The sequence below is a fragment of the Amphibalanus amphitrite genome, unplaced genomic scaffold (genome assembly GCF_019059575.1).
Source record: "Amphibalanus amphitrite isolate SeventyFive unplaced genomic scaffold, NRLGWU_Aamphi_draft 000183F_arrow, whole genome shotgun sequence".
NCBI lineage: Eukaryota > Metazoa > Arthropoda > Thecostraca > Balanomorpha > Balanidae > Amphibalanus > Amphibalanus amphitrite.
The window spans coordinates 444,439-469,203 of NW_024881678.1; the positions used below are offsets into that span (position 1 = coordinate 444,439).

General features: G+C 45.6%; 3 protein-coding genes and 1 long non-coding RNA gene across 16 annotated transcripts; 1 reads left to right on the top strand and 3 right to left on the bottom strand.

The window, feature by feature from the left end:
- Nucleotides 1-246: 246 nt before the first annotated feature.
- Nucleotides 247-3,338, bottom strand: LOC122384192 (protein SGT1 homolog). 4 transcript variants are annotated; one of them, XM_043371290.1, is made up of 2 exons: nt 3,320-3,338; nt 247-1,441 (listed from the first exon to the last, which is right to left on the bottom strand). In XM_043371290.1, the coding sequence occupies exon 2, from the start codon at nt 1,418-1,420 to the stop codon at nt 779-781; it is 642 nt and encodes a 213-aa protein (XP_043227225.1). In that variant the 5' UTR covers nt 1,421-1,441; nt 3,320-3,338; the 3' UTR covers nt 247-778. The 4 variants fall into 4 exon arrangements, with proteins under 4 accessions (XP_043227225.1, XP_043227226.1, XP_043227222.1 ...); XM_043371291.1 differs by lacking the exon at nt 3,320-3,338 and adding an exon at nt 2,849-2,963; XM_043371287.1 differs by lacking the exon at nt 3,320-3,338 and adding an exon at nt 2,695-2,899.
- Nucleotides 3,339-7,716: 4,378 nt separating this feature from the next.
- Nucleotides 7,717-17,371, bottom strand: LOC122384204 (F-actin-capping protein subunit alpha-like). Its single transcript, XM_043371318.1, has 8 exons — nt 17,048-17,371; nt 16,671-16,734; nt 11,722-11,773; nt 11,398-11,569; nt 9,674-9,852; nt 9,080-9,233; nt 8,744-8,854; nt 7,717-8,296 (listed from the first exon to the last, which is right to left on the bottom strand). Exons 1-8 carry the CDS (start codon nt 17,084-17,086, stop codon nt 8,204-8,206), a joined length of 864 nt encoding a protein of 287 aa, XP_043227253.1. The 5' UTR covers nt 17,087-17,371; the 3' UTR covers nt 7,717-8,203.
- LOC122384205 lies at nt 12,641-15,135 on the top strand. Its single transcript, XR_006256996.1, has 2 exons — nt 12,641-13,163; nt 14,301-15,135. It is a non-coding gene; the product is annotated as an uncharacterized LOC122384205 (long non-coding RNA).
- A 410-nt stretch (nt 17,372-17,781) lies between the features above and the next one.
- LOC122384206 (malignant T-cell-amplified sequence 1 homolog) lies at nt 17,782-22,371 on the bottom strand. Of its 10 annotated transcripts, none has more exons than XM_043371324.1 (6): nt 22,307-22,371; nt 19,668-19,698; nt 19,162-19,314; nt 18,790-18,890; nt 18,327-18,528; nt 17,782-17,984 (listed from the first exon to the last, which is right to left on the bottom strand). In XM_043371324.1, the coding sequence occupies exons 2-6, from the start codon at nt 19,676-19,678 to the stop codon at nt 17,903-17,905; spliced, it is 549 nt and encodes a 182-aa protein (XP_043227259.1). In that variant the 5' UTR covers nt 19,679-19,698; nt 22,307-22,371; the 3' UTR covers nt 17,782-17,902. The 10 variants fall into 10 exon arrangements, with proteins under 10 accessions (XP_043227259.1, XP_043227254.1, XP_043227262.1 ...); XM_043371319.1 differs by having other exon boundaries at nt 22,319-22,370; XM_043371327.1 differs by having other exon boundaries at nt 22,324-22,357.
- Nucleotides 22,372-24,765: the final 2,394 nt, after the last annotated feature.

A 24,765-nucleotide genomic window follows, 5' to 3' on the forward strand; every position in this document is an offset into this window, starting at 1 on the left:
TGTGAAAATGCGCAGCACAGTCTAATTTATACTGTGATAGACATGTAATCAATGATCAACTAGCAATCGTTATCTGTTGCAATGCGACTCATGCTGCCCATTCCATCCCTGGCCTCTTCTGAAAGGATGTGCAGAACAGAATATGGATGTTAGGACAGTCCAAACTAACATCCATATAGATCTTCATTCTGCGGGATTTTTGCACTTCTTTGTCACCACGTGATGTTGAATGCCAACGAGAGGTCATACAATCTCAATATTCATATATTAAGCACAATTGACACTATCAGAATGGTTACACTCGCTCGCACAATGGATGACGTGAACAAATGTAGGTGGCCAGTTTAGCGGTTTTCCGATCAAACACCAATGTGAGCTCTTTGTAATCTGCCAGCCATTCCAATCTTTGTATCGGCCACGATTGGTTGCCGGATTTATTTCGCAAATGGCCAGCCTTTACTCAGCTCGCAAAACATTTCGAACGTAGCTATACAACACAACAAGTTATTCATCACACAAGGTTTGAAGCATAAGCATGCGTAAAGAATGGCTGAACAAAGAATAAACCCTGAACAGACAAAAATGCACCCTGCGCTTAGAGCAGTAGCAGAAGCGCCACGCCAACGCACGACTGTTGGGATCAAATTCCGTGAGCAGAAACGAGACTAACGGAAAGTCTCTTAACGCCAAAACAAAGTTTTGATGCACTGTCCGACAGCCTGAGGCATCACCTTGTCAAACGCTATGTCTGTGTTCATTCATGCGCCCATCAAGCGACTTAGCTCTCCCACTTTTTGAACTCCATGCCATCGGGTGATTTTACCTCGGTTTTCTTCTTGCCGATGTCGTTCCAGTTGGTGCTGAGCACGGTGCCGCCCGACTCGGTGAAGCTCTTGGCCATCGCCTTTTTCACGTCGTCCGAGCCGTCAGCGTAGATCTTCTGGAAGAGACTGTTGAGCGCCTCCTCTCCCTCTGGCTTCTCCTGCTCCTCCTGGCGGCGCAGCTCGGCCGCGATGGCGTCCCAGTCGCGGGCGGCCGCCGCTGGCGGGCGGGCGTACGGGGAGGGCAGGCCGCCGCCGCCAGCCGCCGCTGCGCCGGCGCCGACCGTCCGCAGCGACGGAGGCTCGCCGCTGCCCTCCAGTGCTGCCCACCGGTACGCCTCAGCTTTGCGGAGCTTGATCTCCAGTTTACTGGGCAAGACACGCCATGAGCTGGAGTCTGGCACCACAGGATGCAAAAGGTGCAGCTGCAGGCTGTATGGGCTGCCTGTAGGCAGAGTTGCATTGACCTCCACTGCTGAACACTCAATCTTGACAGAAACAGCCTCAGATGAAAGTGACTTTGCAAGTATGTTGATGACAACATCCTGGTCTGTTTGGTACCAGTCATACTTGATACGTGACACCCCTTCACCAGACATTCTCAGCTGATGTTTTGGTCACTGCAACCAAGATACAGTTAGCATTTACAAGAACTTCCAGTGCAGCAGAAAATCAGTGAAAGGACTATGCCTACACATTGGAACTTGGGTAAACAATTTATGATGCTTTCTTATAAGCCAAGAGTAGTGAAGAAAGCATCAAATGCATGCAACAGTCCTATCTTGAATCTACAAACCAGTTGGGGGAGGTTTGGTCAATGGTTGTCATTTTTAGCACATGCCATTTTTGGCAACCATGTGCTAAAAATGACAACGCTATCAGCTATTTTTAGCAACGATGAAGCCGATTTCACTCCTCAGCGAGGAAATCACGATTTTGGAAATACAAGCACTGATTTTGGAAAAGAAGTGCTGCCACCTGGTGCAAGAAGAAGAAACCAGCTTTAATATGGCCGTTGTTTGTATGGTAGTCCAACGTTGAAGTATACCCTTTTTTGTGGCCCGAAGTTGGAACTTTAAATTGAAGCATCCGAAAATGATCGATATTGATCGAAATCATGATGTTGATGAAAAAAATAATATGTTAAGTTGAGAGAGGAGGCCATTTTATCCAGATGCGGTGGTTTACTTCTTGAAATTATTTTTGCTTACGACGACTGCCATGTAATGAGGGATAATTAGCAGCCGTCATTAGCAAAAATAATTTCAAGAAGTAAACTACTGCATCTGGATAAAATGGCCTCCTCTCTCAACTTAAAATATTATTTTTTCATCAACATCATGTTTTCGATCAATATCGATCATTTTCGGATGCTTCAATTTTAAGTTCCAACTTCAGGCCACAAAACAAACTACCATACAAATAACAGGCATATTAAAGCTGGATTCTTCGTCTTGCACCAGGTGGCAGCACTTCTTTTCCAAAATCAGTGTTTATCTTTCCAAAATCTTCATTTCCTCGCTGAGGAGTGAAATCTGCCTCATCGTTGTCAAAAATAGCAGAATCGTTGTCATTTTTAGCACGTGTGACAAAAATAGCACGTGCTAAAAATGACAACGATTGACCAAACCTCCCCCGACTGAAACAGAATCAAGCACATAACAAAATATAACAAACTTTTGGTAAAAAATAAACAAACATGTAATTCAAATTGATGAAATGTCGCAGAGCTAAATCAGACCAATAAGAAAATTTGACAGCCGAACAGCAACCAGGTCTAACTCAAGAACCTTCAAGGTATGCACAGCCAAAATTTTTATATTCAGATGCCTTGGAATTCCAACTAAGCCAAATATTGACCTTCATAACTCACAAGCGAAATTGAATTCAAATTGATTCTCCCCTCAAGCGGTGGCTAATTCAAACATGAAGTTATAAGGAAATGATTGCATCTGAATGCACAATTTTCAGATATTTGTTGTAGAAATTTCATAAAAGGTATACTAAGGAAAAAAGGCAATATTCACCCTCTAGATTGTAGCTCCTAAGCTCCTCCAGGCTCCAGCTCCTCCACTATCATAACAAAATAAGAGTCTGTTCAGCATTTCGCTATTGTACTGCTGAGATAATCAACTAGAAGAGATCGGCAGCGATTATTGACGTCACAGCCTATTGTTCTCTTTCTTCTATTGGTCAGCTGAACATAATCTGACGTCATCGGATCTGATTCTGCTTCCGGCAGCGCAGGCAGCAAGATAAACTGAACAGTTTTCTGTTTTGCGCTTCTGTCCAAGGCTACTCAATAAAGTTATGGAATGGTAGAAATGACGTCACCAGTGCTTTTATGCATCTTGGATGTCACAAAATGCATTGAATGCATGTCAATGTCAAATTTCTCCCCAACCGACCAACGACCGTAGTCTTACTTTGGTCTAAGCCCTGGGTCTAACCCAAACTCACAGGCATCCTTATCTGGTGAAAAAGATAAAGAGGCTTACCTTTCCTCTTTTGACTCTTACCGGTGCTCCGCGACTTCCGCGCCGGGCCGGGGGGATGTCCATAAGCTCTGCTCCTGGGCCACGTAGCGACACGCGGTAAGCGGCATTCGAAAGAGCGTCAAAAATAATGACGGAAAAACTTCAGTCATTTTTTGCTCAGGTCAAAGGTCAGGTCGCCGGAGGTCAGCATAGGTCAAATGTAGTCCATTTCAACAACAATTTTGGAAACTGCCAACGGCTAACTCGGGAACCAATAGAGCTACAGCGCCGCGGAAAAGCGCATTTGATGGCCCTTTTACAGACCTTTCTGAGTATTGTTCTCAGATTTGACCTCAGGTCAACAGTTTAGCCTCCCGAGGGCAAAACTGTAAAAATAGCAGTTTTCACGAAAATGTTCTTGCGTCAATAACTTTTGACTCAAGAGAGCCACGAAATTACTTTCGGCAGCATCGTGTTTTTCTCGTCGAGACGCGTCGAATGAACTATTTGTTGACCTTGAAAAGTCATTGAAAATTTGACCACAGGTCACGGTCATGACCTGACCGGAAAGGGTCATATTGCTTATCAGTCGATCCGTATCGTTGAGCTGAATACATCTGACGTGTTTTCATCGCTCTAGCACGTCTTAAAGGGACTATCCCACCTTCTAAAATGTTGTTAAAACCAGTTAAATTGTGCCCGACTTTATAGATTGGATGACCAGGAACACGGTTTTGGCATTTATTTTTCATTAAACTTCCCATATTCCAAACACAAACTTTCAAATATGTGACGTCACAGCCCAAAATTACCTCCTTCCCCAGGCCACATTACTGTCATAAAGCTGATTCTTTTTACTCTGTAGGCACCACAACAAAGTTCAGACCAAGTTTTAAGCGATTTTTCAACGAACAAACCCATTTAAATCAGAATGACTAAGCGAGGTGACGTCACACTAACGGTCGCTCCATGTTGAAGATAGGGCCTTGTACAAGGCCCATTTTCAAATGAAGGGAACGAATTTCTTCAACACCAAGAGGCCGCGGGGGTTGCAACCTAGATAGATAGTGGTTTCTGAACCTCGCCGCAAACTTGGCTATCTCAACTCAAACCCCATGTTAAAGGTGGGATAGTCCCTTTAATCAAAAGTTATAGCCAAAAAACTGCTGGTGGCCGTTCATGACCTGATCGATGAATACGGCCACTGTAGAAACATGATGCTTTGTCTTTTTAACTGCATAGCTAATCCGTGCCTTCACTTAACCCTATTCCTGGCGGGGGGGGGGGCCTCAGGAGCCCCCCCCCCCTGAGGTTTTTTGGTTATATCTCCCAAACGCGTTGAGCTAGGAAGCTCAAATTTTCTGACTTTTCCTAAAAGGCTTCTACGCAACATGTCTGAAAATTTTGAGTTGATCTGACCTCAGGTCAGGTCACCAGAGGCGGTTTGGTGACCCTACCTCAGAAAAGTTTGCAATCACGCCAGAGCTAGAGTTTTTGACCGATCAATTTCTTCTCTTCAGGGTTTAGTTAGGGTACCAGTATGTGCAATTTGTATATCTCGGAATTTTGATATCGGTGACCTAAGGTCAGGTCAATTTCGCGACCTCCCCATTATAAGTCAATGGGGGAAAAATCAACTCCCTGTTTTTACCACTAAAACGGGTCGGAATGGCCCCATATACCATACATGACTTCATATACGATCAACCTTCACTACCTTGAGGTCTGTTTTGCTGTTGGGCAGCTGTGAGGTCATGTGACGTCATCAAAGGTCACCAAAGGTTTTTGGATAATAACTCCGTACAGGAACAAGATACAGACGCGTGGATGGTCTCATTGTGTTCAGCTCGTCAAGACGCATCGAATGATATACATGATGACCTCGAGGTCACGTGACCTGAGGTCAACCTTTGACCTTGACCTTTCGAGGTCAACATATATATCATTCGATGCGGATTGACGAGAGGATCACGATGATGCCCTTAGTTTGTTCCTATCTTGACTAATTCGAAAGTTATTCGAGAAAAACTCTCTCCATATCTAGCGCCGCCATTTTGACTTTTTCGACCCGTGTGACGTCATCTTTGACCTGACCTGAAAATGACCTTAGTAAAAATTGTAGATCTTGGCCGTGCGTATCCGATGCCGTTTACCGCTTGTCGCTATCTTGCTTCGTTCTCGAGATCTCAGGGGGGGGCCGAATCGGCCCCCCCCCCCCCGCCAGTTTCTTGTCCCGGCGGAGCCCGCCAGGAATAGGGTTAAATTTGATATTGGCACAACACAAATTGTCAGTAATCATTTACCAGGTGAACCAATTCCACTCAATTCAGAAGTTCCATGTAAAATTACCTGCACTAAATCAAAAAGAAACTTATGACTTCTTAGGACCTTAACTTGTCATCTGGCACTTTAAATGTTCTGTGAAAGAGACTCAGTCTCCTCAGTCTCTGAGACTGATGTTTATTTGTCCCTGGCAAGTGGCAACCTTTACTGTGGCTGGAACAAGGCCATATATTCAGCTGGAAATAACAATAAACAGAAGCTGGAATGAACATTGTTACATGTATTGACACAAGGTGAAATGGTACACTCAGTGTGCTTCCAATACTTCTCAGGAAGCACAACAAACTCAACTAGCATGAGATACAGGAGAGGTTCCCAAAGAATTTGTTGAATTTCAAATGATGAATAATGATGGACACTTCTGGATGAATCTTTTCCTCTGTTTCAACTGAACCCTGATGCCTTTTAGCATCTTCAGATGTCAGTGGGCTCAATGCCAGTCTTCTGCTGAATGATTTTTCCATATCCACCCCGCCCCACATCGTAATCAGCACGGTATTCATCACGGACCTGTCCACCAGACTTTCCTCTGCCATACTGTCTTCCTTCCACAAATCCAGCATCCAGATCTGTTCTGATGACACGATCATCGAGCCTCGTGCCATTGATAAATCTCATGGCGTTGTCAAGATCTTGGCGTCTGTAGTATTCAACGAAGCAAAATCCGCAGGGGGTCTTCTTGAATTTGTCAAGGCCCATAATGATTTTCTTTACATCCCCACACATGGAGAAAAGCTCATGGATCTGTTCTTCTGTAGTGTAGAAGGACATATTTCCAATGTACAGAGTAGTAGAGATCCTCAGCATACGTTCTTGCTCAGCCCTCGACCCCTTGAAGTGCTGATCTCGATAAGCACTGAGTTCGACGGACATCTTTGACCGGTTAAAAGTCAACTTTTGTCACTTCAGTCCTGATGTTTTCAAAAATGTTTTCCAGCCATTCACGAGCTATCCGTAAAAATATTACAAAAAACGGCACAGCGCCAGCGATCCCGCAGCGGCGCGGCGACGCTTCGCCAGTTGACAAGCCTTTCGACAATGCTGGCGCAGTTGATACAAGAACTTGCCTTTGTCGGAGGTAGAGACCACTAAAACAAATATAGCTTTAATAAGGTAGCTTTTGGGTAGCTTTAAGTGCGATTTGTACCAGTCACAGGACAATCTTTAACAATCTTTTGGACGTCACATATCAATCGTCAATTCCATGTGCAAGTCTCGTTCTGATACGCTTTTACTTTACAGTTACCCTGGATGGAGGGCTGTGGTTCTCACCCCCGGGCCGCGGCCGCATGGTCTACGAACTAATTTGAGCTCAATGAGCGTCCTACAGCCTACAGACCGCTTCCTGCCCTGCGTCCGAAAATTGATTGCAGACTGTTTTGATTCATTCGGTAAAGAATGGAATACATTGTTAATAGTTCAGTCGGCCACTCAGTTCAGCGAACACGGATCGCCCAAGGGACTGAAAGGACCGCGGCGCATTCCGTCTCTCTTCGGCTCGATGGCTGCTGTGGCACTCTCTACGAGACATCCTCTACAGAGTACTCAACCATCGCAGTGTGACCCATTCAGCGGATCCACCTGCTCGTACTCGTCGCTAAACAAGACACGTCGTCAGTCCCGGTGTATCAAACTGTAACTGTTGTCAGCTAACATTTCGGCTGATACCTGGCGGCGAGGCTTGGCCATACTACATCCTCAGATGAATTGCACGGATTGCGCAGTTTTGCATTATCGTACATTTCCCACAGAGCATTTCGAGCTAGTGAAAAATGCTTCAACTTTGGATGGCAAATAAAAGCCTCATTATGAGCTGTTCTTGCCCACTCCTCCAATATTATCGATTAGATTTTCAACTTCCGAACAGTGCTTGATAGCCAGGCCTTTTCCAATACCTAAATGTGTCAAGATTTGACAAGTTTTAGTTCACACTTTTTCGTCCCGAAGTAGTACATTTCAAGAAGCTGTTAAGAAGGCATCTATGTATCAGTTCATTAGTAGTAATACAACATAGATCTCTCTAATACAGCTGAACTAGTGGAAACCGCAACTAACTGCATGATTAAATGACAACAGAAGGCAAAATTTCATTTATATAGAAACACCCATCGATAACAATTTAAGCAGACAATCGAATCCACCCTATACCAATCCTTAGGAATATATCATTGTTCTTAGAATGAATCGATGATCATATCATTAAACAGCTCGATAGCTTCAGCTATCTACAAGGTGTAAGCACATATTCAAAAGGGTTTTGCCAAAGTCACGCATCGCAGGGCGGTTCAAACGCAAGCCGTGCTGTTGGCTAACCAAGCGGCAGCTGGGTGTCGTGTTTATCGTTCTCATCGGCGGCGTAACTACCGCATGACACGCGCTCCGGCGGCGGCCGACCGGCCGCGAGCTGGGCATCGCTGGCACGCCGGCCGCTCCGTTCCGGCAGGGGGCGGCGCCGCGACCACAAAAGCTTTGGTTACACATTGTCAGCGGTGAGAGAGCGGCCGGCGGCGGCGGCGGCGGCGGCACCGCGCCGCCGTATCACAGGTGGGCCGCGCGCACAGCTCACTGCTGCTTGAGCTCGCGGCCGATGCCGTACTGGATTATCTTGCCCCAGTCGATCTTGCAGCGCGTCACCGGCAGCTGGCGTCTCAGTGCCTGGCGACGGAGGCGGCGTCATCAGACAGGTCGCCAATGGTGCACGTTACACTACTTACTTACCGGTACAGGATCAGAGCAGAATACGCAAAGACAGAAACAGCAACGAACGTAAGGGCAGGAACAACATCAGGTAGGTAGTAAGGATATAACATCGGGCAGGCCATCTCATTTTCAACAACAAAGACCAGAATAAGAAACACTTTAAAATCAATCAATCATATGGTGAGTGTCATAGATAATTGGCTATACTGGCACACGAAAGTGAAATCCAAGAAAAACGTAATATAAAACCTCTAAGCAACCAGTTTGATACAACGCTCGCCACTCAAGAAAGAGAAGGGTTCCTGCGCTCACCGCATGGGCAGCAGTCGGGAAGGTTTATATGTGTTCACTCATGCGATAGCCACAGCTGCGAGGGCTAGGCATGACTGGAAGTGGACCTACCTTGAATGTGGTCTCTGACATGGTCTGGTAGTTTTCACAGATGGCAGTCTGGTAGTCGTTCTCAGAGGTCTCGATCAGACGTACCACCTCCTTGGCCGTCTGAGACTCCGACTGGCAGATGGGACACACGATGTAGCTGGTCATCACAACGGGAAGTTGGGTGAAACAAGTGACCGTAATGCTCAGCGTTTTGAGAAGAAAAGCGAGAAATTTCGGAAAACGTCCTTACTTTGGTACCCTCCAGCGGCGCAAAATGCTAAAATAAGGTTCAGCTCGGCTAACCGATAACTACCCCAGGGCCCAGGAACACAAATCACAATATCCCCGTCTACTGACCGCGACGACGGCGCCGTCGGCAGCGTCCTTGGAGGAGACCAGCTGCACGTTGCCGTCCTCGTAGTAGTGCACCTGGACCTTGAGCACGCCTTTGAGCTGGGCCGTGCCGCTCGACGGTATCGTCACCGTCCACTGCGACCGCCAGCGGCCGTTCCTGCACGGTGCCAGACACGGCGTCAACGCTTCAGCATCGGAGCATGGCGTCTACAGACGACCCCGTAACCTAAACCGTGGTGTAATGCACCATACAGGCGCCACTTCAACAGCGAGGCATGACATCGGCAGTCGGCGGCATCAGGCATGACCGTGCAGCCACTTCAGCTGCATCAGGAGATCGGGTCGAAACAGTGCTAACGACACTCCGTGCTTACAGGAAACATCCCACCTTATCACTGGCAAGGACCATAATGCCAGACACTATATTCGGAAAGCAATCAGAGTTGAGCAAGTTTGAGTTAAACATTACTTGGTGTTAATACAGGCGCAGGTATCGCTTCATATGACAAAATAATTCGTGGAAATACACACCTAAGTTCGTCGTTACCCGATAAAATACAGAAGGAAAGAAGTACGACCCTCGGCGAGCGAACTCACCAGAAGTTTTTGGGCTGGAACTGGTGGTCCTCGATGCAGGCGACCAGGGTGACGTCTCCGTCGTTCGAGTGTCCGAACACGGCGCACGCGCCGTTCTTGTAGTGGTCGGCCGTGTAGGCGGTCATCTCGGCCTCAAGGGCGCGCCGCCACGGTTCGGCCGTGCTGTCACCCTCGTGCGGCTGCCAGAGGAGGGCGACACGTCACAAAGACCGACCACGGTGTGAAGACAGTTGGCAAACAAGGGTATGACGACTTGGCGTCAGTATACCAGTGCGAAGAACGAGCGAGCGAGATAGTGAGCCCTGCACGCGCGGAAGGGCGAGATGGTACTTCCAACGGGCTTGTGGAAAGCACCCTTCTAACCGGTCGCTAGCGGTGTGCCAAATTTGAACGCAATCGGTCAAGCCGTTCCTGAGGCCTGGAAGCGGCATTCTGCACGTGCGCACGTCCAAACGGGGTCCAAAATGACTTTTGCACGGCACCCTACTAACCGGTCCCCAACCCTGTACCAAATTTGAGCGCAATCGGCCCAGCCGTTCTCGAGATCTGGAAACGCCCCCTGCACGTGCGCACATGCAGTAGCACCCCAACCTTAACACATGCAGATGAATTATCTGATGGAGACCTAACTGTGTATTGAGTTTCAATTCAATCGGCCCAACCGTTGTGCCGTTATTGAGGTTGCAATTTTGGGGGTTCTTAAAAAATGTCCAACTTTGCCACGCGCCACGTGCGGTGGTTGGCAAGAATGCATGGTGGCCATCACACCACAGAACTTTTACGTCCAAGTGACATTCAGTAAAGAAGACCGCTTGTCAATCGGGTGTCCCGTTCCTAAGATATTAGCTTTTGAAGAGCGTCCCCACGGCAGTAGCGGTTGAACACCTTCAATTAAGGGGGGGGGGGGGCACTGCCGACTTTTGGTCCCATTCTTTCCATGCAACGCCCATTGGGGCGGCTAATGTTAAAATGCCAAAATCAAAGGGGGGCACGGTGCCCCGGTGCCCTCCCCGTTCCGCCGCCTATGCCCCACGGCCGGCCAGCCGCTCATACTCAGGATTTTCCCTTAATTCAGTATGCACTCGCTCGCTCGCTCGTCAGTGTCCCGAAATTGATTTCTAGCTGGGGTGTCAGAGGGGAAAATTAACCCTTAAAAAGTAGGGAGAGCTGTATAAAAGGGCTGGTTACTTAGATCCACAGAGTGGAAACGGACCAATGGCATGTTTTTATGATAAAATATAGAATGTATGAGTTCAAACTGAGCATACACACAACTGCTTTTCTCGGAAAAAAACTTTCTTGGTTGGGAGTGGAAAATTGCTCCTCAAAGTTGATGGTGAGAGTGGAAAATGAATTTTATTTGGATGTCATTTTCCACCCAAATTGACAATTTTTGGGACATTGTCGCTCGTAATCATTGATTTCAGGCTTACGTGCGCTTTGAAGCGTTATTTGCGCCAATAGGTAGGGATGACGGCTGGTACTGGTACTATATACAGATATAGTGGAGGTCGGAACGAAATAGTGGTGCCCGAATATATTATTCTTATCCTGCCAATAATTCAGTAAAAGGCTTTATGAGTCTTACCTTGAGGTCGGACGCCTCCTTCTTGAGGTGGTCGAAGCGGAAGCTCTGCTTGGTGCGCGGGTCGAAGAAGCGGGAGTGCCCGAATATATTATTCTTATCCTGCCAATAATTCAGTAAAAGGCTTTATGAGTCTTACCTTGAGGTCGGACGCCTCCTTCTTGAGGTGGTCGAAGCGGAAACTCTGCTTGGTGCGCGGGTCGAAGAAGCGGGAGCCGCCCAGGTCGTTGAAGTCGGTGATGAATGCGGGGTAGTCGGATCCCGGCAGGCGCACCGGCGTCAGCTGATCCTTGTTGTACTGAACGAATGCCCTGTGGGACGCAAATAACAAAATTATCATCGGATACGACGCACAAGGCCAAGGGCCAAACAAGAAAACCCATGAGCGTTTTCATTTGCAACAACAAAGTACGATGCAAAGCCGACGGGCTGTGGCATAAAAAGTAGGATATGCATTACTCACCCTGAAGCTCCCTCCTTCAGTAAGTTGTCATTGTTGATCAGGTGCCTCACATCTGAAACGCACCAAAACATTAGAATTGGAAGGAAGCACTAGCATCTATTAGGTACAGTCCACAGCAGAAGTAATGTGTGGTTTCAGTCATGGGTATGTTCTGCTTCTGAAGCTTAGGAACGATTAACCAGACTGCAACGAGACTTTACATGTAGCTTATATGTATCTTCACCCTTGCAGCTACAACTTTAAGTCTTTATCTATTGACGTCTTCTTTACAATCAGTCCGCATTTAAAAATCGCGGTCAAAACTCAAAGCCATCCGTTGAGATTGGTAAAACCACACATTACTTTAGCGGTGGGCTGCACCTTAAGAATCTTGGTACCTACATTTTCGGTCGTCGGCCAGGTCACAGACTAAATGCGCGGCTGATCGGACTATGCTCGCTTTCGTATCTCGGTCTCACACTATCTCGGTCTGGTATCTCAGACAAATTCTTAATTTTGTCCTGAGGCAGGCAAACTCCGGCCAGCAACCGTCTTTTTCTTACTATGGTTTTTATTCCAACCGATCAGCTCAACAGTAGCTCAGCGACGACAATACTACCCATGCCACGGTGGTCGTAAACTGAGGAACGAATGATGCATCGTTTGATGTATGGGCATATTCGCACAAGCACATGAGCCATCCCAAACAGCCAACATCCCAACTGAAGCCCGGTGTCACACCGAAACTAGCTTCTGAGTCTGACACAGCCATGGCCAGTGCTCATGGCTTCTGATGAAAGGGACAATCCGGGAACACTAAAAGCGCAGAAAAAGGGTGCCAGAGCAGCTGCTGCTGTCATGCATTGGAAAGAACATCTCCAACACAGACTGCATGGAAAAGAACACATTTACAGTGGATGGCAGACCAGTTGGGCAAACTAGGCGGCGGGAATCAAAATATGGAGGCATCAAAATATTGATTCTAGTGGGCGGAGCTTTGACCATATATGGGCATAGAATCAATATTTTGATTCAATTTGGGACATTCCCACCTTCAGACGACCCGTTACGGCGGAAATAACCCCCATGACGGCGAGATTTTTTGACAAGTCAAAACAAAAAACTTCCCCGCTTCAATTTTTCGCTGCATGGCTATCAGCCGTTTGTCGCGCGTACCTTTACGAATGGCATAAAGATTTCGCCGCCATAATTCAACAAAAACGTGCTGTTAAAACTTGCTCTGTTTATCATTAACGACGAGCCTTTGTGATTTTTTCATAATTTTGTCTAAAAGAAAATAAAAAATGCGTTATTTAGTTGTATAATTCATTTATAAGAAATATTCTTTTTCTTTGTATCTAGCCACGATTTCCGGTTCCCGCCATTTCGCGCCGGCGTCGTGGGTGTGTGGATGCAACGTAGTGCTCCCGGTTTTATTTTGTTTAAGCGACCTTTTCTGAAGTGTAAGTAACAATGGATCATATTTTAAGATACTTTGAAGTGTGTTTTTCAATTTCAGGCATGTGATCTTAACGTTGCTTACCGAAAACTCGTTTTAAGAGATGGTTTTAGGAACATGGCGCGGTAGCGACGTCAGCGGCGCGGGACACCTCACTCTTCTATTGTCTTTTTAAGCCATATTTTTTTTTGAAAATGATGTCTTAGGTGTAGTATTTCATTGAAATATGATGTCCTTTAAAAGTTACGGTATAAATTAGTTACAAGAAGCCTAATATTTTGTCTCACATGATAGAATTGTTGGGTGGACTCATGAAATGGGGGCAGTGCATGTCCAGTATTTTACATAATTTGGATGTTTTAGCCTCTGCTTGTGTCTCACTCACCCTTACTGTTGCTACAACTTTAATTTGTAGCATTTAAATTTTTAAGGGCAACTAAGTTTATTGACTTGTCCCGAGGTAAGATTGAAAGGCCGTAGTGCATGTTCGTGTTTGCCTTATCTAAATAGTAGGTATGTAAGCTTGGCTTGTAATTGCTTCGCCCATTTTTGCTACATATTTAATGATGCTTATTTTAAGTGTAACAAAAGCAAGTTGCTGAATGGTGTAAGCCATATTTACATTATGCGTGATCTTCCAGAAAATTATGTGTCTAATGTACGTCAGTCCAGGGAATGCTGGATAGTTAATGTTCTGGATTGTCCATGCCAAAGTTAATTTTAGAAGCTAGTTTTATGAACACAAATAGCCGCCTGCTGGAATTTTTTGCCTAAAGACTGCTTCACATATGGAGCGTTAACATGACGGGCACGTAAACGGATAGGGCTGTACTGTTCATGCTCTGTATGTGAAGTAACTTTTAGACAAAAAAAAAATCCAGCAGTCACCTATTTTTCTGTTGGTACAACTGGCCTCAGATCTACTTTTTTGGCAGAATTTATATAACTGCATGAGATGACAGTCGTTGGCGCACCTGGTGGCGTTCAGTGGAAATTAAAGTGACATTAAGTATTTAATTTTTTATTGAATATATATTATATTCTAAAATTAATAGTTGCTGAACAAGTAGAATAATAACACATGTAGTTTCCTAATTTATTGTCCACAAATGTCCTAATTATTGTGTTCTGTTTGCTGCAGGCCAACCAAGGACCAAACACTGGTCGTTGCGGGGATCGGCTTCAGAGGGTCAAGGATGGCGTCCTGAATCGCTGTTCAGTCGACAGGCAACTGTATGACTACGCCATCCCTGTCGACCACGAAGTAGGGCGGCGCTGCGCGGACCTGGCCGCACCCGGCCAACCGGTGGAGTACCTGACTCGGGCTGGGCGGAGACTACCTACATCACGACCTTTTGAACTTTGATCTCGTGGCGAGAAACAATATGACGTAAGGAAGTGTGTATGTGGCTGGCGGGGCCGAGGGTGAAATGCGCCACGTGTTTATCCTGCCGGATGACGACAGCGTCACCAACCTGTCAAAGAACGAGCTGGTGCAGCGCGTGATGACTGCTATCTCGTCCCAAGAACCGGAGTAGAAAAACGTGCGCATAGCCCAAATGAAGCGAACCAAAACACAGACAGGACTGATAGCTTTTCGGTCGAGAATGTTCTGAAGATGCTTATCAGTAGACCAATTGGTGACCGTTTTCGGTGGTAATATGGGATCTTGTGGTGTTCCAAAGCGACCTGCTTTGGGTGTGGACATAAGTGGCTCAACCTGACACGATTGATGTTTTAGGTAGCCGTGCTAATCATAAACCCTTGAGTGTATCTGTACAAATTTTGTTTATATTTATTTGTATTTGATTTGAAACCGAAAATTGCTCTTTGTAATTAGGCAACATCGAGACGTTGAGGTCATTCTCCAGACGTTTATTTGTTTTTTCTTACCTGTCTACGGTATGTCTTATTGGTTAGGTCTCAGTTTCAAATATTATTAACTGCATGTTTTGCAAACACGTAGCCATATTGAAAATAAGAGACGTGTCCTAAAAGTGAGTATTGCTTTGCATGGGATGTGAGCATCAACGACAGGGCTTTGTGATAGCAAATGTGTGGCAATTGCAGGGATCGTTGTGAAATGTGTTATGAATATCATCGTATTATTTGCGACTGCAAATACATCTGTGTATCATATTTTCATTCAAATTGTGCAATTTGTGCAACGGGCTTGAGTATATCGTTCGGCGAAATATCTCTTACTGTACTCCACAGAAATGGAACGGGATACAGATGCTTAGAAATACATTCATGAACACGTGAAAGGCGATAAGTTAACTTTTTTTTACTCAAAATCAATACTACGAAGCAGGGACGTGGAGCCGTGAAAATGTCAGACGGCTTCGGCTCCGGAGGAAAAAATCGGCTCCAGCTCCGGCTCCGGCTCCGAGTAAAATGGTCGGGCTTCGGTTCCGGCTCCGACTCAGTACAACCCCTATACAAAGGTCAGCACGGCTCCCTTCACGCATTCCCTCGAAGGCTTGCAGCTTTGAGCAGGGAGCCAGGGTGAGTGCTGAAAATACCTGGTCTACCGTGGGAATAAGGTCTAGAAAAATTACACGATCCTGTGCTGACAATATCTTCATGAATTTATTGAATTTGCATTATTTGCACACAAGAAACATTCCATAAATCAATTTGAAGAGTGAAGTACGTCTGCAGAAAGTCGGTTCGCAGAATCAATATATTGATAAACCAGCTGATTTCAGAATCAAAATAATGATTAGCCAGCTGTTTGCGGAATCAAAATATTGATTCTCGCCGGGATTAGCCGCCGTGATGAATCAATATCTTGATTATTTTCAAGACGCTTTCCTAAACTAACCAAAGAGGTTAGGGCTATTGTTTCGTGCCTGGCGGGTAGCTTCAACGTTGTTCTTCATTTTGTGAAGAAACTATCTTGAAATTATAGCCGGTTGCTGAAGAATTGACGTTTCTGTGATGGTCTGCACGTATGCCCATATATGGTCAAAGCTCCGCCCACTAGAATCAATATTTTGATGCCTCCATATTTTGATTCCCGCCGCCTAGTTTGCCCAACTGAGACTGTAACTGTGGAATGACTATGAGCAAAGCAATGAATAAACTAATGAAGACCCAGAGTCAGACTGCTGGCACATTAGTGTGGCAGCGCAGTGAACAGATACACAAATCAACACTTCGGCAACCACCACAGTCGGACAGGCCCCACCAACTCAAAACCTGCAGCCTCAAAATTGAAAGCCCTGTTGGAGCACGCTAGTTACCCTAGGGGGGGGGGGGAGGCATACAAGCCATCAGTGTTAAGGGTGTGACCATAATTCTTCAGAATCACACACAATCACACACATCTACCTTAACACACACTTGCACCCAGTAACTGCCATCTTTGCCAAGTAGCAGCCTCCTCACCACCAGCCTCCCCCAGCTGTATTCAGGGACAAGGTCATTGACTCGTACCTTGGAGATGCACAATATGCAAATTTGATGCACCAGACAGCATCCTCAGCTTTTAGTACTTAAAACTCACCATTGAAAACTTCATTGAACTCCCCAGGCGGTGAGTGAAGAATGAAGTCGGAAACAATCCGCACCTGCAAGAAATATTCATTTTAATTCGAGCTGAACCACAAAAAATTGATGGCACAGGCGCTAACATAGTCACAAACAGACTTATATGAAACATTTATTTGTGAGCATGACCAATTTATTTTAAGTTCTTATGGCATTTAAAATGTAGCTCTTTAACATCAATGTCCTAACTCCAAGTTCTGGGAGTTCCAGATATTAGATATATGACACACACAAGATCCTATTTACATCCACAGTTCATGTTTTAATTAATCAAAACAACGTGTTGAATACATTGGAACCCCCTGCTTAAACTCTGGGTATTTAAAATCATACCTTTTCCTGGTCTGATATTGGCTCATCATAGTCGGTCATTTTAACACCGCTTTTCAGACACAAAACTGGAATTCAGTGTCCCGAACCAGCAATTAACCGGGCCGTGATTCAACGGAGAAATGCTTGACAGCCCAGAACTTGAAGTTGGTCAAGTTCAAAACCTTAAAAAATATAAATAATATTGTGCCGGCGGCACTCCCTCTGAAGTTTACGATAAATGCTTTGAGTCATTTGTAGCGCGCTGCGCATTGTTAGGTGACAATATAAATAGCACGCTGCCGGTAAATTAAAAGCAGCGTTCGCAATGCATTAGAGATTGAAATCATTCAGCGTTTCGAACTTCGCAAACCGATGTGTGAATCATAAATCAGGTATGACAGCGACAATCCACGCTGACGTGGAGTATTTATATATACATAGTTTAACCGATCTAACGCGTGCGAATCATCGAACGAGTGAAGCATGGCCAAGACTGAGAATGCAAAGACCTTGTGAGTCGCGAAGAAACTCCCATAACTTAACTGTCCCGTAAACAGCGTAACCGCTGGAGCCTGGAGGCGTAGTATAAACATATCTGTACACTTGGTACAGAAGATGATTGCTAAACAAAAACAAGTCGAGCATTTATAAACACAGGAAAATAGGCGAAACTAACGTCATGCGAGACAAAACCGCAACCAACACTACCGCTCGCGTAGGGAGAGTATATCACCATCATCACCATAAATAGATAATGCACGAAACAAAATTTATTCATTTCAATCACAGCAATGGCGGATGCCGCGGCGAGTCGCGCGGCGCGGCGGCGGTCCTGGCGGCAAGGCCGGTCGGGCGGTCCGACCACTCCCCTCAGTGTCACTTGACCGGCTTCATGTTCCAGAGGCCGTCTATAAGGTAATGGCAGTTCTCCACGCCGATACCTTTGTTGATCCTCGAGCTGAAACAGACATCCGGAGAACATATGTGAAGCGCCACCAAGAAGAACTCGATCAATGAACATCGTTCAGGCATGCCTAAAAGGTCGATCGTCAGATCGATAGCACCGTTTGCATAAGTGGCCGATCTGGTGAGCGATATGTGCAGCCCCCTGGCGCATTGAAAGCCGGGATCTCTTGCCACACATAGTTTTCAATTTTGATAGTTTTTATGGGAATGCATGCATTTCATCCGTGTAGATGTACATAGGTCGCATGATACACGAGCAATGTAAAAATAATTCATGTGAATATATCTGATAATGAAGCATATCATTAGTCATTCAAAACAGCATAGTACTTACATGTCGTCGGTGGACATTTTTGTGAGTCCGACGGCGAGCGCGTGCTGCTTGCCCTCTGCCATGATGGCCACGGGCGTCTTCTCGGGGACGGTCGTCATCCTGGCGCCGGGGGACGTCAGTCCGGGGCACATGATGTTGGCGCCCGACAGGACGAAGCGGATGGCGCCCTTGTCCACCTGCAGCATCGGCAGCAGGAACGGGTCTGCGGCGGGCGGGAAGACGTCAGAAATCTACCCGGTGGACCTCGGACACACGGCACAGGAATAGTCTCAGCGGTCAGACTCGTCTTAATCACCACAGACAGAATCACAGCCAACATTCAACACATTCAATTACATAATAGCATGAAGAGGGACTGGTAGCTATGCTTTCACAATGACACACAGACTGGAACGACTGGTGGTTCATGGTCAGGGTGCCGTCGTCGTTAATTAAGTTGTACTGCGGAAAGTCCGGTTCTTACACTGGTGCAGGAGGCGGAGTGTCGGCATCCAGGGACCGTCCCGCTGCCGGAAGAAGAGCAGCTCTCCGCCGCTATTGATCAGGATCTCGATATGATCGTGGCTGGAAAATACGAGAAGGTCGTCAGAAGTTTTGCTAGAAGTTTGTGATATCTATTTAAATGTTGGATCTTTCCCTGATGTCGTGTACATACAAATACAATGCTGCTCAGCCACCAAATGATGAAAGCCACACAAAAAACAACTATTCTTGACAGGTTTAATCATTACAGCTGAAATAGCTAGGTATGCAGCAACAAAATTAGATCGATGGTGCGAGTGAAAAATGGACTTTGAATAAATTAAAAATGATCTGAATTGTTTACATTGTTTACCATTTCAAAATTCTTAGGGGTTCTTTCTTTGGCAGGATTCCATCAATATAATTCTCAATATGTGGATGCAGCTCAACTATCTTGTTTCGTATTCCCTTTTGCACGGACGACTTCAGCTGTTGCACATTGGACACACTCTCCTTTTCATCAAACCTGAAAAAAATCAAATGACCATAAGTCTACCGTCTCCTGTTTTCTACTTCACATCAAGGAGCAAACCAATACATAAACCTCAAAGGCATCACAATCTAGCATTACTATGACAAGAAAGAATGCCAACTATGACTAGATCTAGGCACAATCTGTATATTTAAAAAAAAAAAATCATTTAATGTGGAGCTGGTGCATCAATAGTATATAAATGCAGGAAAAGTTATGATACAATTCAACATGCAAACTTATAATTGAATAGGTAGCATAGAGATAAACCACCCTGGTTGTGGCTTATCTGCACAGCTTAAAGCATCGCTATGAGAACAAGGCTGTTAAGGTCTTAGCATACTTACTTTTTAAACATGTTGGGCCCTTATAGTAAACCTGAAATGAATCACATGTAAAGTTATTGACTTAGTGATATCATGTTCTCATTTTCACATCAAGACATCATATAAGATGGTAAAAAGGTAAATGGTCAGGCAGGATCAAGGTTTCTTAGCTCAAAGCACGGTCATAGATACTAGCGCTCAAAGCAAGCCGTACTATTTTCTGGATTATTTGCCAGCTGGCGCCATATAGTGGCGCTAGCAGAGCTGATTATATATATATCAATGCTAGATATAAACGACCGAATGTCTATCTATTAACTTTTCTGTCATTTTCTGAGTGCCATTTTACGTGTTCATGTCCATCTACATACTACTGTGTCTGTGTTTATATTAACCCTCGCCCTATAGGGGGGAGGGGGTCGAACGAACACCCCCTCGGTTTTTCGCGAATAAGTCGCGTAAAAAGCGGCCAATCGCGACGAAACTCTCAGTACCCTCGAGTTGATCATTTTTCCACGGTGACTATCATTTTTCCACCTAACCTGAAAATTTCATGACCCTGACCGAAATGACCTCTGACCTACTTTTCGAGACCATGTTTGGCCGGAATCGCGATTCGGCGTATGTCGGCTCGCATTAGCCGCGCGTTTGCGGTCTTTTCGTAGCTTCAAGCGTTCAAGCATGTGAAATGATGTTGGTCCCATGCATTAGGGTGGGTGTAAAGGTCACCTGAAGGTCAGGTCAGGTCACTGACCTTTGATGAGCTCGGTTCACTTTTTCGAGTGTTACATGTTTTAAGGCCAGTTTTTGGAGCTTAATTCGAATTTAGCAACCATATGAACACTTACGAAGTAGTTTCGGTGCCATCGTAACATGTTACGAAGCTGTCAGAGGCGGTTGCCATGTACTACGAGTACCCAGCAAGACCCCTACCGGTTGACCTGACCTGACCTGACCTGACCTGACCTGACCTGACCCTACCTGGCCTAAATGCATGAAAACATCAGCTGTGATCTAAACTAACATGATATTCGTCATCAGCACCCCGAAAACTCCATAGCGGCCACACTTTACGACGTTCTAACAGGTCCCGATTTTCCCGACTTTTGGGTCATTGACCTGACCTGGAAGGTTAACCAATGACCTAGGACCCTAAAATTGGGTATCATCGGCTTCCTCTCGTCATGCGCAGCACGCTCGTTTTTTCTGTGAAGCTCTAGCTCAATCAGGGGCGAAACGGCAAGGGGAGGTCTAACGGACCCGCCCCTCCCCCCCCCCCCCTATACGTTCGCGGCTGGAAAAACACCAATACGGGCGAGAATTAATAAACCTCATAGCTATCGTATGTCGCCAGCTGGCCAGCCAGCTGATTTTATCCAGTTGTTAGTAAGGCCCCTAAAAGTTACTACCATAAGCTGTAGGCATCTGAATGGCATTGGTTTTTTAAAGTACTCATTACCTTGTCATAATTAAATACCTCATTATATTTTCTTTTTCACTTCCACAGTGTTGTAACCAGTCACTTTCTTAATGACTACACAAATTTGGAATAGCAGGAACCAATACACTTAAGAGCTCAGAGGCCAGTTGTAACAACATAAAAGATCACCACCTGTGGTTACCCTTTCCCATAACTTGCCACCACCTTTGCCAACCAAATATAATCACTAAAGTGAAAATATCAATGAAAATATCAGCCAGCCTGACTGATGTTTTTGCATCAGCGGCTATTTTTCATGTGACTGGTTTGACTCGTGAGATTTATAAACAAAAACACTGGCAGCTCAAATTATTGGCTGTTGAAACAGGCCTTACTAACAACTGGATAAATTATAAAATCAGCTGGCTGGCCAGCTGGTGATGTACAATAGCTATGTTATTCATTGATATAAATGCAGTAGAAGCTAAACATGAACATGTAAAATGGTACTCATAGAAAAATTAAAAATTATATTTAATTATCTGTATCAGGCATTGATGTATAACAAGCTCTGCTAGCACCACCATACATTACAGTGCCAGCTGGCAAATCGTCCAGAAAATAGTATGGCCTATCGAAACTGGCCTCCGTAAAATGTAAAGCACCTGGCTTTATCCAAATGTTGAAACATCTTCAATGATAACATGTCTCTCCTCCACGAAAACTTTGGAGATAATGACATTTTCAATAGACGCGTTTACATAGGGTTTGTTGCAAGCTTATATCTCCGTCCGTGATGTTGCAAAAGATGCCAATGGTGCTTAACAATTTACAAAATGATCCCCTATAAATACTTGAAGACCACTGCAACAAAATTATCGCCTAATTAACAAGCTAGAGCCTCGTCAAATATGCTATGTAAACCGGGTTAGTTTCTCCTTAGCATCAGCACACGGTTATAGTGTGGAATGCTACACACAGAATCGTGCGAAACACCATCACCAGCGCAAGCCTGTCAAAGTGTTTATCGCAACTGTTCATGTCAATGTTAGGCCCAGGGTCAGGGCATATTGAATTAGGGTTAGGCCCTCGTATTTAGGGCCTTGGTTAGGCCTAGTGCTTGACGCATTCCAGTTGTTTTACGCGCAACATAGGTAAGAAAAACTTCTGCTTTTGAATTTTTAAAGGAAAAAGCTCACGATAGCAAAAGAAAATAAATAAAAAACACTAAAAACACAACCACCCAACTTGCCGAACCGCAAGGTGCGCGCCGTTTCTGTCTCAAAAGCACAAGTTTGGCCTACTAGCATGAGGAAGGGTCTAAAAAGCAGACTAATTTCGCTGCGAACCGATTCTGCGAAAAGGCCCTTTACATTTCAACAAATTTGTCATCGTTGTATATAAAGTTATTCGGTAGTTATTATTTCATATTTTGCCGAAATTGGTTTCCCTGAACTTAGTTAAAATTTGGTTAAATCAGTCCAAAGATACTCCGCAAGTCAACGTCAACGTCAGATACTGAAAGTCTTGATCTGACTCCATAGATGGCGATAGTAGTAAACGCCTGAAAGCATACTGTACCGCAACACTTCTCGAAGCAACAAAATCTGCGCATTGTGCGAAGACGGCGAAGACGCTGACCAGCCACGCAAGGAGTGAAGTTAAGCTTGGTTAAGCTTGATCCACGCCGTCCTGCGTCGAGCTAATGGAACAAATACGAAGCCAATGACTCATGCGAAGCCAATTCTTTCGGCTACCATTCGACTGCGACGCCAGTCTAATCCCCAATAAGTAAAGTAGCTTTGACCAGGCTTATCGGCTTGCTTTCAAAGCTACTCAGTGTCTAAAGTTTATGGAGGGAAGTCATGTAACAAATTAGCTGATTCTGCAGCCCAGTATGCGCTCGTTGTTATCTTTCCCGGCTCGCTAAGTAAATTTAGTCAGGTATTGTTGACGAAAAAAAAATATGATGCTCCCAAGAAGCTACCTATACCTACCTAATTGCTGTCATATAAGGATCAAGATGAAATGCTAACATTTAGCTTTGCAAGATGGATATAAGAAACACGATCGAATGTCTTTGAGAATTAAAACGTCTTGGATTATTTTCGACGCTCAATTCAATTCAAGCAACTTCCATTGTTACCCAATTGATTGGGAAACATAATGGCATTGGTGAAGTCAAGTGACCAGCCCTGGATTCAGGTGATACGTATACAAAATCCAAAGTAGGTATAAGAGGTGTGAGGACGACTCTATCGTTGTTGTTTGTTTATTGGGGCTTAATGGCGCGCCGACAACAAGGTCATTTTGCGCCCATAACTATATACAAGTAAAGCAAGTGTGTCACAAGAAAACCGACGTAATAAAAGGCTTAAAAAAGCCTAAAAGCTGGTTAAAAAGAGCAAAGAAGGGTAAAATACTCCAAGCGTATCGTAAAAGACAGCTGACTAGGCGTAAGGACTAGATTAGAATAGACGTATGGACTAGTTGGTTTGGTATCAGATCGAGTAGATTACTTGGAATTTGATTGAACGGATAAAGGAAAAGATGTTGCCAGATAAAACCCAGGGTGACTCGTCACCCAGCAAGTGGCGGACGGTGATATCCGGAGCGATGCGGCCCAGGTAGCGAGTCCGGTCCGGTTCCAAGCGTCGACAAGATAAAAGCACGTGGGCGACGGTGAGAGGCACGGCGCACCCGCCGCAAACGGGCTGCTCATCTCCGCGGAGAAGGTGGCCATGCGTCGCATACGTATGACCGATGCGGAGCCTGCATAAAATCACTTCGTTTGACCTGTTGTCTTGCGAGCAAGACCTCCAATGCTCCAGAGTCGGCTTCACCTCTCGGAGCTTCCTGCCTCCACGCAGGCGCCACTCTGCCTGCCACTCCGTTAGAATAAAAGATCGTACAGCAGGGTAAAAATCACGCGCCGGCAATGGCAACCGACGAGTGCAGGGTGCTGCAGCAGCACGCCTTGCAGCCGCGTCTGCCAGCTCATTGCCATGAACGCCAACGTGACTGGGAATCCAGCAGAACTGAACAGATTTACCCGATTGTTCTACTGACTGAAGCCGAGCTAAAATGTCTTGAACGATCGGGTCGGCTGGATTAAAACTCCGTAGGGCCAACAGGCTGCTTAGGGAGTCCGATAAAATCAAGTAAAAAGGTCCGTCCGATACCTCAATAAAACACAAAGCCTTCTCGATGGCAACAAGTTCCGATGAAAACACCGAGGCGAAAGATGGCAACGAAAATGAACGGGTATCGTCGCCAGCGACGAAAGAACAGCCCGCTCCCTCAGGTGTTTTAGAGCCGTCTGTGAATACAGGAATAAAACCATCGTAAGAGGCAAGGTGTTCCAAGGCTCGGACTCGTGCCTCTGCAGGCAGCAACTTGCCCTTTGGAACTGCAGAAAGCGAAAGATCCACCTGTGGACTGACACTTTTCCACGGTGGAGGGGGCGCAGCCCAGGTACGACGAACGTTACGTAATGCTATGTCAGCTATTGAAAACAGTTCTTTCATGCGCACTCCGAACGAGGGTCGTAACCTTCCGTTACATCGGGTGGCATGCCGTGAAAAAACGTATGGGTACGTCGGGTGCATAGGAAATTGGCGCAGTTTCAGCGCGTACCGCATACCCAACATCTGACGGCGGAGTGAAAGTGGCTGTTCATGCGCCTCAGCAAGAATGCTG

Bases quoted from the DNA above. Each gene is read 5' to 3' on its own strand.
- LOC122384192 (XM_043371290.1), bottom strand. From the start codon at position 1,420: ATGTCTGGTGAAGGGGTGTCACGTATCAAGTATGACTGGTACCAAACA.
- LOC122384206 (XM_043371324.1), bottom strand. The intron at 18,891-19,161 runs GTAAACAATGTA...CGTATTTTCCAG, and splicing joins CCCCTAAGAATTTTGAAATG to CCACGATCATATCGAGATCC. The intron at 18,529-18,789 runs GTAAGAACCGGA...CGCCCGCCGCAG, and splicing joins ACTCCGCCTCCTGCACCAGT to ACCCGTTCCTGCTGCCGATG.
- LOC122384204 (XM_043371318.1), bottom strand. From the start codon at position 17,086: ATGACCGACTATGATGAGCCAATATCAGACCAGGAAAAG. The intron at 16,735-17,047 runs GTATGATTTTAA...TATTTCTTGCAG, and splicing joins CAATATCAGACCAGGAAAAG to GTGCGGATTGTTTCCGACTT. The intron at 9,853-11,397 runs GTAAGACTCATA...CTCCTCTGGCAG, and splicing joins AGGAGGCGTCCGACCTCAAG to CCGCACGAGGGTGACAGCAC.